The 10,802-nt window shown below is 35.7% G+C and overlaps 1 protein-coding gene across 3 annotated transcripts; it reads left to right on the forward strand.

The window, feature by feature from the left end:
• The first annotated feature begins 258 nt into the window (after positions 1 to 258).
• LOC115969226 (protein NARROW LEAF 1-like) lies at positions 259 to 10,446 on the forward strand. Of its 3 annotated transcripts, XM_031088827.1 has the most exons (7): positions 259 to 565; positions 1,681 to 1,713; positions 1,838 to 2,187; positions 4,147 to 4,290; positions 6,076 to 6,316; positions 7,849 to 8,349; positions 9,523 to 10,446. In XM_031088827.1, the coding sequence occupies exons 1-7, from the start codon at positions 505 to 507 to the stop codon at positions 9,957 to 9,959; spliced, it is 1,767 nt and encodes a 588-aa protein (XP_030944687.1). In that variant the 5' UTR covers positions 259 to 504; the 3' UTR covers positions 9,960 to 10,446. The 3 variants fall into 3 exon arrangements, with proteins under 3 accessions (XP_030944687.1, XP_030944685.1, XP_030944686.1); XM_031088825.1 differs by having other exon boundaries at positions 1,681 to 2,187; XM_031088826.1 differs by lacking the exon at positions 259 to 565 and adding an exon at positions 1,127 to 1,191 and having other exon boundaries at positions 1,681 to 2,187.
• Positions 10,447 to 10,802: the final 356 nt, after the last annotated feature.

The raw sequence follows: 10,802 nt of genomic DNA on the forward strand, positions 1-10,802 counted from the left end.
CATAAATAAATATCAATGGGATCCAAATCCAAGGAACTATATAATTTTTCCTCCATTAAAATTTAAAATCCTCACGCCACTAACTAGGAATTGTCTTGATCCATATGATATGATATGAAAGGCAAAAGGAAAAGATAAATGACAACAACATCAAAAAGAAAAAAAAGAAAAGGAAAAAAGTGTGAATAAATATATAACCCTTTATTACAATACTTGTATTTTTATTTTTATACAAAAATATCAGATACTTTGTATAGTTTTATAACCTTTATTTGCTTCTCTCGCTCTCTCTAATATAAAGGCCACCTCTTTCTATGATTAAAAAAGAAAAAGAAAAAAAGACCATCTCTTTCTACTGCATACATAGTTAATAGCTCTTCACACTCTGTCACTTTGCAGGTACACGATAGCAATAATCTCTTTGCAGTGTGATCACCAGTGGTTGTGTACTGCCAGCTTGATCTGATAGATGATGGGTGTGGTGGAAAATTGGTACTATTGGGTATGAAAATATTCAAGAGCTTTTGCTTTGAGTCCTCCATCGCAGCTCCACCATTGCTGATCGGTGAGTTCAATCTGAGTGCCTTCAAGTTTCAATTTTTTTTCATATATTCTATCTTGGTTTGTGGCTAAAGCCTTCAAGTTTCAATTTTTGTTTTTTTGCTTTCTGGGTTTACTCTCTCTTCACTCATTATACACAGTATTGGATTTGGACCCTTTAATTTTGCCGACTATCCACACTTATCCATTTCAAGAAATGGTCATCTGGGTTTTCATTCCTCTTTTGAATACTGTCTCCCTCTTTAGCTTTATGGCCACCTCACTTGTCCTTTTGTTTCACTATTCTATTTCTGCATGAAAAGGTGAACTTTTTCCTATCCGGGTTTAGCATTAGTGTTTGTAAAAATTGCCATTTTTTCTTGCGGGTTTACTTGTCAGTTACTGTTTGACAAATAGTCTTTCATTTGAGAGCATTGAAGACAGTAGAGGACTAGAGGTGCTAAATATTTTGTTCTTTTTTTTCTTTCTTTGGTGTACGTGCTCAAATATTATTGGCCTCCTGTTTTAAGTTTGTGGAAAATTGACACATTGACTATTTGACTTCCACCACTTGTATTAGTATTATCCCTGAGTGAAGAGGTTAGAGAGCAATAGAGCAAAAAGTTTCTTTTTGGTAGGAAGGAAGAACTTGTAGGTCCTCTGATAGTCTTACTTACTCTTACATTTTACATTAAGATTAAGTTTTTATTTGTTTTGCTAATTTTATTAGGCTTTATTGATTAAATGGAATTTTTATAATTCACCTGTAGTTGTAGTTTGCTTTATGTTTTGTTACTTTAGTGTATCATAATCATGTTTCTTTTGCTGTATTTATAAGCTATTATTGGTTGCTATATGTGAAGTTTTCAAAAGTATACTCTAATAGATTTCGATTCCTAAATTATAAATTTGAGCCTTGTGGTTTCATGGAGTTCTATGTTTTGTTAATTTAGTGTGATATAATCATGTATCTTCCCTATCTTTGTCTATATATTCTATTTGTTGGTATAAGTGGAGAGTTCAAAAGTAACCTCTAATAGACTTGATTCCTAAATTTTAAATTTGAGCCTTGTAGTTTCATGGAGTTCCATGACTATAAATTTGGATTTTTCTAAGAGACATCAAATCTATATTATGTAGGAGAGCTGAAAGATGGACAGGACCCGATTGGATGTAAGATTTCATCACTCAGGATCAACACAATCAGAGGAATCAGCTTTAGATTTGGAAAGGAATTACTGCAATCATTCTAATTTTCCTTTGTCATGTCCATCACCCCTTCAACCTTTTGCCTCAGGTGGTCAGCACTCTGAGAGCAATGCTGCCTACTTCTCATGGCCCACTTCAAGTCGATTAAATGATGCGGCAGAAGATCGGGCAAACTACTTTGGAAACCTTCAAAAGGGGGTGCTGCCTGAAACTCTGGGGCGGTTGCCAACAGGGCAGCAAGCTACTACCTTACTTGAGCTGATGACCATTAGGGCATTTCATAGCAAGATCTTGCGGCGGTTTAGTCTTGGTACAGCAATTGGGTTTCGAATTCGAAAGGGCATGCTCACAGATATTCCAGCTATTCTTGTCTTTGTTGCCCGTAAAGTTCACAGGAAATGGCTCACCCACATCCAGTGTCTACCAGCTGCCCTTGAGGTGGGGAAATTTCACATGTCTTGTAATGATCTCACTATACATTTGCTGAGAATTTATTTTTGATACATAATAATCACTTTTTTAATATGAGGAGAATGCCCAAGTACAAGTGAACTATATAAGTGCATATCATAAAAAATAACAATCTAAAATTTAAAAGATTTATAAATTCTGATAGATATGATAGATAGGCACTACCTTAAACAGTCTCCCAGTTATACAAAGATCTCAAGAATAAAGATTTAATTGAAATTAGGTTAAAACTCAACCCATTTGATTGTCTGGCTATTCTTTTTCCTCCATATTATTTGCATAGTACATGGTGCAATTGAATTCCAAATCATATTATTCACATGATGACCATGTGTACCATTTCAGCATGCAAGCAAATCCACAACCAATCTTGACTTCACCCATTTAACTCCAAAGAGATAGAATACAAATGACCACAACTCTCTAGCCACCAAATAGTAGAGTAAAAGGTGATCTCCTAAATTATTACTACTAGCCTTACACAAAAAGAGTCAATCCACTATTGTTATTCCTCACTTACAAAGGTTATCCATTGTTAAAATTCTTCCCATGCAGCTGACCAACTCACACCCCCTTATGCTCTTCTATAGAAATCCAGTAGCACCATGCACTTTCAAAGATATGTTTAATCTTTCCCATATTAGAATATATATTATCATAAATATTAGAATATATAGTACCATAAATATGTAGACTATGGTTTTGTAATCACATAGACTACTATGGTTTTAGGGTTAACCATACGAAACGTAATGTATTCTTGTACCTGCTCTATATTGGATTCATGGTAACATATAATTCATAATGGTAAAGATGTATCCATTTGGGGCTTTTCGCCATGGACATAGGCCATTAGACCGAGCCACGTTAATTATCTTTCTTTCGCTCTCTCTCTCTCTCTCTCTCGCTCTCCATCTTTTGATTTTAACATGATATCAGAGCCATGTTCTAGTCTAGTTCCCCAAAGGCTGCGAACTCACTCATGTTCTTCACCACTACACTTGTCCTCCGACCACAGTAGTCTTCTTTTGGCCTCCATCTATCATTGATGGTCGTCATTCACTACTATCTTGCACATTCCAATTCACGTCATGCCTGATTTACTCTATATTCTATCCAATCATTTATGGTCATGTTTTAATTCATGAGCTTACATTACAAACTCAATGAGTCTTCAAGCTTCCACCTTGAGTTTGAGAGGGGGGAGGGTATTAGAATATTACCATATATATGCAGACCATGGTTTGGTAGAATACCATGGGCAATTGTGGTTTGTAATGCCACAGGCTACTATGGTTTTAGAGTTATCATTCTAAGCCTAATGTATTCCAATGTAACCCTGCATCTGATCATTGTAACATATAATTCAAAATTATAACGATACAGTTGTTTGGGGCTTTCTGTTATGGATGTAGCTGTTAGGCTAAACCATGTTAATTCTCTCTCTCTCTCTCCTTTTATTTTCTTATTTCTATTTTAATATATGTTTGTTGAGGATTATTTATGATCTTTTTAACCCTAGGTATTAGATTGTGTTAGAATCATGGTTAAATGATTAAATTCACCATTTCCTAATAGCTCAAGCTTTTGGGATAATCGGTAATTTATCATGGTAATTTATCAGATTGGTTATCGCATCAATTACAATTCTGGTCCAACTAACAATTTTTTTTAATTAAATTCTATAGACATGATTGAAAGATAGAAAATACTTGAGGGGTTGAAAAATGTTAAAAGTATGACCTTTGACAGATTCCCAGCTTTCTGAAAATGAAACTGGATGTTCCAATATTTAAATGTGTTGAAATTTAAGGAAATTTAACTTATCGAAAAAAAAAATTTGTTTGAATTTAAAATCTGTTATGATCTTGACCGATCTCTTATTTTTTACTCGTGAAGTTGAAGTTCCTTTTAATTTTGGGGCAGGGGCCTGGAGGTGTATGGTGTGATGTGGATGTTGTGGAATTCTCCTATTTTGGTGCACCTGCTCCAACTCCCAAAGAACAACTATATACAGAGCTCATAGATGGCTTGACAGGAAGTGATCCATGCATTGGTTCTGGCTCCCAGGTAATTTTTTTCTCTTTAACCAAACTCGCATTTCATGTGCTTGTTAAATTTCAGGGAAAACACTTGTTCACAGAACATAATGGAAGCAACTCTACCCAGTTTTGGAGAATTCTTGAAAATACCATGACAGAGCATTGATCAATCTTTGCTGCATGGAAGTAGGAGTTTTTAAGAATTATTCTATAAATCTATATAATGTTGATCAAGATATCTACTAATCAAAAAATATTTATATTGATCAAAACCTCTTATCACTAGTTTTATTTATCACTCGTTGTAATATTTCTTCAGTAAATCATGACAATATTAATTGAACTGGTAATAATACTTATAAGTTTACATTTCAACCTTTGTTGTGATAACCAATGGTAGGCTCTATAGTCTTTTCAGTGAAAACTATATTAAAAATAGGACGTTTTAACCATTAAATTTGATATAAAGAAAGTATATATTGAAAACATTTTGATAGTGTATCACTTTTTCCCAATGAAACAACTGTTTAAAAATTTAACTATGAATGTTTGTTTAGAAAAAATAAAAATTGGAAACTTATTTATCACTTTTTATAATTTACCAATGAAAAGTGGGCCATCTGTGACTCATGAAGAAAGCTATATCTACTCTTTTCTACCATTTGTAACGGTTGATTCTGAAAAGCTGCAAGAAAGATCTGGTAAGCCACCAGTAAGCGTTGTGATCTGACATCTATTTTGTGTGTGTGGGGCCTGATTTCTGGATCTGGGTTTAATGAATGTGAAATGATCACTAATCTAAGTTTTATTTCAACTCCTTTGTCATCTGTGATCGGTTAGAGCTAAATATCTTGACACCTTTGGATCTAGTCTGAAAAAGTGAAGTATTTAGTTTTGTATCAATATATACGCATTTGTAATCATCAAAATTAGATGACAGATTTGGGACCACCTTTGAGTGGGATGATGTCAACTGCTCACATGAAATGATGGGGAGATCTCAACAGCTAGCTTTTCATATTTGTTTTCTTCTCTTCATATTCGTATAGTATTTTTTTTAGATAAGTTGGCTCACAAAAAGGTTCTTTGTGAATTTCTTTATGTCATTGTAGCCTTTGGTGCAACAGCATTTGATCGAATACAGTCTGGCTTTTGGCTTTCTTAACTGGTGAATAATTGCATGGCCAATAGTTTGTGCCAAGATAAACTCTGCTGATGGTTTAGTGCAGATTGTCTGTGTGATTAGAACAACATTTATATGTTTTTAGGGAATTTTAGAAGGCGTGAATTATATATTTTCCCCCTTACCTAATATGCTGAGACAACTTCTAGGGAGGACAAATGCTTGGTGAACAAGTAATCTTAGAAATGAGGAAAAAAAGAGAAAGAAAGTTGAGAGACATGTTTTTCAATGCTATCTTTGTATTCATGGTGTATGCTAGCAAGTCATTTACGAACTTAGCTGTCCATCAAAGGTTATGATTCTTATTAAATAGGATTGATGGCAGCTTATTTTCAGTTATGTGTTTCCTTTTAGCTGGTAAACTGTATTGCATAGTATTTGTAAAGCTTGTTATCCTTGTCTTGGTGATTCAACCATATTTTATTAACTTGTTAATTAATCATTATGCTTGGCCAAACTTTTTCAACAGCATTTCTTAAATAGTGAAAAACATTTGCAATGTTTTTGTTAGGTTGTTTACTATCTTTCATTTCCTGAATCTCAATTTTCTAACAACATTTGTTACACACTAGTAGCTGGTGTCTTCACTTCTGCTCATGAAATTACCTAATTGCTTTTTTGCTTATATAGGTGGCAAGCCAAGGGACATATGGAACCTTGGGCGCTATTGTAAAAAGCCGAACAGGAAATAGACAGGTTGGTTTTCTCACAAATCGGCATGTGGCAGTTGATTTGGACTACCCAAATCAGAAAATGTTTCATCCATTGCCACCCAACCTTGGACCTGGGGTGTATCTTGGTGCTGTGGAGAGGGCAACATCATTTATCACAGATGATCTTTGGTATGGCATCTTTGCTGGAACAAATCCAGGTAATGTAGTTCCAAATTGCAGTTATCGTTAACCTGGATTATTGGCAAAAACTTATAAGCTTGTTGTGAATTTATGAATCATATTGTAGAATCATGCTTCTGTAAAGTCCAGAAAGTTGCTATCTTGCTGTCTAAAAAAATAGTTGGGATCTTTTTTAAGACTGATCATTTAGTGGGTTCCAGTGGGGATACTGTCATGCAATATTTATAACTTAATCCTATGTGCTTTGTATTATGGGTATTACCCGTAGACCAGGCTGTTCTTTGGATCAAAATGGAGGCACCCAACCAAAATGACAATCTCAACCTTAAACTTATTGTCTTAATCGAAATGCACATTTCTCTCCTGCACCCTTGAACTGAAGCACTCCTAGCTCAACAGGTCAAGCTGTTTTGTAAAAATCAGTCATGTGCACTGTAAATCAGCCCAGACCAAACTAGGTTGTGCCTGTTTACACTAGTCTGAACATTGTGTGCCCTTGGATAATCTTATGTGGACAACAGCTCATGGTCAGATTCTAACCTTGGATAATCTTATGCTACGTGGTCACCCATTGGTGAATCAATGTTATTTGTGCTGTTGCAATGCGGAATCTGTGGATCACTTATTACTTTTTTGTCCGATAGCTCATTCTTTGTGGATGTATATGCTTCGGCTGTTTGGGATCGTTTGGGTCATGCCAGGTTTAGTCGAGAGCTTATTATTCTGTTGGTTTCATTGGCTTGGGAAGCATAGTTCTGATATTTGGGATTTGGTCCCAGGCTGTTTAATGTGGACTATTTGGTCTGAACGAAATCAGTGGGCTTTTGAGGACGAGGGGAAAACTGTGGTTCAGCTATTAGAGTTTTGCCAGAGGACCCTCTTTGATTGGTCTCATTGTTGGGGTTTCTCAGATTGTTCTTCCCTTACGGATTTTATTTCTTCTATTAGAATAGATTAGAGGCTGTTTTAGTCTTGTTGTTTCTTTTATCCATTGTTCACTACCGTGAACTCTTTGTGTTTCTCCTGCTTCTCTTTTATTAATAATATTTTCTTCTTACTTATCAAAAAAAAAAAGATTAGTTGATTGTTGCTAATTTCCAAATGATAGATTTTTAATGATAGTGCTTGTAAAATGTAAATGCTTATTTAGGGGTGTAAAGTTATCGAGGCAGGAAATACTTTTTGCCAAATTTATTGAAACAAACTAGGGTAAGTTTATTGAATATTTTTTGTTATGTATTGCAATATGAGGGAGAAGGCTCATTTTAGCATTGCCTGCAGAAATCTATTTAGTATTTAATCCTCTTTCTTGAGGATCTTTTGGCTTTGTGCTGGTTTAAACTATGAAGCTTATGTTTAAATCTGGTAGTATCGTTGATTAGTTTGGATGTCTTCCCGTTGGATCAATCACTTATATATTTGTATATCTTACTGAAGCAATATTATTGATGATTTCACAATTGTCTGTATAACTTCATATATGTGGTAATGGGTTTCTCATTGTGTTCTGACCCCCTCATATACCCATTACAATTTGGTGCCCATGCAGAAACATTTGTACGAGCTGATGGTGCCTTCATTGCTTTTACGGAAGATTTTAATATGCACAACGTGACTACAACTGTAAAAGGTGTGGGTCAGATAGGTGATGTCAACATCATAGATTTGCAGTCTCCCATTAACAGTCTCATTGGAAGGCAAGTGGTCAAAGTTGGAAGAAGTTCTGGGTTGACTACTGGGACCATAACAGCCTATGCCCTAGAGTACAATGATGAGAAAGGGATTTGTTTCTTCACTGATTTTCTTGTTGTTGGTGAGAATCAGCAGACATTTGACCTTGAAGGTGATAGTGGAAGCCTCATTCTCCTAACTGGTCAGAATGGGGAGAAGCCACGACCTGTCGGGATTATTTGGGGAGGGACGGCTAATCGAGGTCGGCTGAAACTAAAAGTTGGACAACCTCCAGAAAATTGGACTAGTGGAGTTGATCTTGGACGCCTTCTTGACCTCCTTGAACTTGATCTCATCACAACCAGTGAAGGGCTTCAAGGTTTGTGCTTCTGAATCAACATTATTTTTCCCATTGGTTACTTCTGTGGCCCATTTTGTATAGTATGGAGTCACATTCTTATCATATCACAAAAAAGCAAGACATTATGGTAATATAGATATCATTTTTTGCCTCAAGGACTTAAATTGCTGTTGACACTCAAACTTAACTGTCAAACTTGGCTTTAATTTTAATTTGTTCCTAGGAATTGAAAGGTTAGAAATGGCTTTATTGCCCAATGGTACTTCGTTTAATGATAAGGTTGGAGGCAATTTATAATGGCTGTGGTGTTTAGGGGATTAAGGCATCAACTACGTGATTGGCCTGTGACTATATCATGTGTTCATGCCCACAGTTATGCAAACTTCTTTACATTATTACAAATGTAGACAATATAGAGAAAAGAAAATTATAGTGGGAACGAGTTAGGGAATCTTCAGAGAAAGAGAGAGAGAGAGAGGCTGAAAGTTTCATACCCATCTAATTTGGTGTGATATTGCACAAGTATTTAGTCTGTGTTTATTCTTGGAATTTTTTTTTTTTTTTTTTTATCTTTGTCCAAGATTTTCCAGAAACACACTAAAAAAAAAAGGTGTGTTACTTTCACTTTTCTGTTCTTTCAGTTGGAGTTAAATGTTTGGGTCACATGGGAACACTTGTATAGTTGTAGGATAACATTGCTAGAATCAAACTAATTTGAGGTCACAGAGTAATATACCATTAGTCTTTCTATGGAAATTCTATGCATGTTCTAATTTGGATTAACATCATTTTAGCAAAAGTCTTTCCAACTTCTTTCATCCAAGAGATTGCTGTGGAAAAGTAGCCTCCACATGTTTTTTTTTTGAAGAGCATGTCTCTTGGCTTATCTTGGACCAAGCAATGGGTTTTAATGTCTTATGTAATTGTGAAACCCTTGTTAATAGGTATATACATAGATGACACGCTCTCACAGTTTCCTAAGTATGCTCATTTTAGGTTTGATGATGAAGAATTTAAGATACAATAGTGTCGAGTCTCATTGTTTGGTTTTAAGCAAGCTGAGGACATGCATTCAGAAATTTGTGGGGTGACTCCTCAGGAGAAAGGGTGGAAGTTGGTCATAGCAAAATATCTTTGGCATGTTTATCACTGACTCACAATACCTTCTCTACTGTTTTTTGGGTAATATAGCTGCAGTGCAAGAGCAGATGAATGTTTCAGCAGCGGGAAATGATTCTACAGTTGGGGAGTCATCTCCAGCTGAGAGGGTGCCATTAAAAGATAAATTTGAAGAGAATTTTGAGCCACTTGGTTTGAAGGTCCAGCACGTTGTTCAAGTTGAAGGCGAGTCCTGTCAGGGCCGGAATCCACCATTCATCCACGCCGAGTTTCATATAGAAAATGGGATTGACAAAACTCCAAATGTAGAACACCAGTTCATTCCAAGTTTTGCTGCCAGATCTCCAGTTCATCAAAGCAATCCAGAGAAACTTGCAGAATCTAAAAGTCTCTCAGCATTGAGGAATGGCTCTGATGAAGAGGTTTTTGTTTCTTTGCAGTTAGGTGAGCCGGAATCAAAGAGAAGAAAGCACTCCAATTCTACATTTAACATCGAAGAACCAAAATGAAGCAAGGACAAGAAAATTGACTCGGCTTACTTGGAGGGACATCATTGTTCCTCAATTTTGGCTTCATGTTGCTAGGCCTTAAAATTCCAAATTGCAAGTATCTTTTAAGTGTCAAATTGCTACAAAAATATCAGGTTCCTGCCTCCTCTCAGATCAAATACATTCTTTTTAGCATGTTTTGGTCTAGGTTGCAACTATAGGTTACATATGTGGGTCATACGTAGAGAAATGTGTAGGTGGTACTTGTGTTTAATTTTTCTTTCATATCATTTGGTTAAGTCATTGTACCATAAGCACTCCTGAAGTGGGAGTATGAAGATACTAGCAGTTAAGAATGTAAAATGTTATTTTTAGCGAGCCACCTTGGTTATTTAGCACCAAATAGATGTCTCTCTTTTCTTCTTTTTCTTTTTTTCTTTTTTAAGTAAAGCATTGTGTATATGTATTTCTACTCTACTATTAAATGAAGCAAACTCTTATAATGATCCTTGAATGTTGTAACTTATAACCTTTAATTGAATGTCTCAAAAGGTGGTTTTTTCTTTTTCTTTTTTTCTTTTCTTTTTTCTTTTTTCTTTTTCTTGTGGAAAACTGAGCCTCTTCCAAAAGTAAAATGTTTCTTGTGGCAATGCTTACTAATCTTTGTTAAGGGACGAATTGGTTGGACTGGCTTAGACTCAATTGCTGCAACTCCAGCTGCTATGGAGCCTCTGAGATTGCCTGGAGTATTATCCTCCCCTTAGGAATGTGGAGCCTGTGGTTGCAAAGAAACCAAGTGGTTTTCAATGTGGTCAGTCCCCATGGTGATTTGAAATCAGATGTCCTGGCTAAAGCAGCAGAATA

This window comes from Quercus lobata, chromosome 11 (genome assembly GCF_001633185.2).
Source record: "Quercus lobata isolate SW786 chromosome 11, ValleyOak3.0 Primary Assembly, whole genome shotgun sequence".
NCBI lineage: Eukaryota > Viridiplantae > Streptophyta > Magnoliopsida > Fagales > Fagaceae > Quercus > Quercus lobata.

Excerpts from the sequence above, each read along its gene's own strand:
- LOC115969226 (XM_031088825.1), top strand. The coding sequence starts at position 1,693 with ATGGACAGGACCCGATTGGATGTAAGATTTCATCACTCAGGATCAACA. Across the intron at positions 2,188-4,146 it reads GTCTACCAGCTGCCCTTGAG|GGGCCTGGAGGTGTATGGTG; the intron begins GTGGGGAAATTT and ends ATTTTGGGGCAG. Across the intron at positions 4,291-6,075 it reads GCATTGGTTCTGGCTCCCAG|GTGGCAAGCCAAGGGACATA; the intron begins GTAATTTTTTTC and ends TTGCTTATATAG.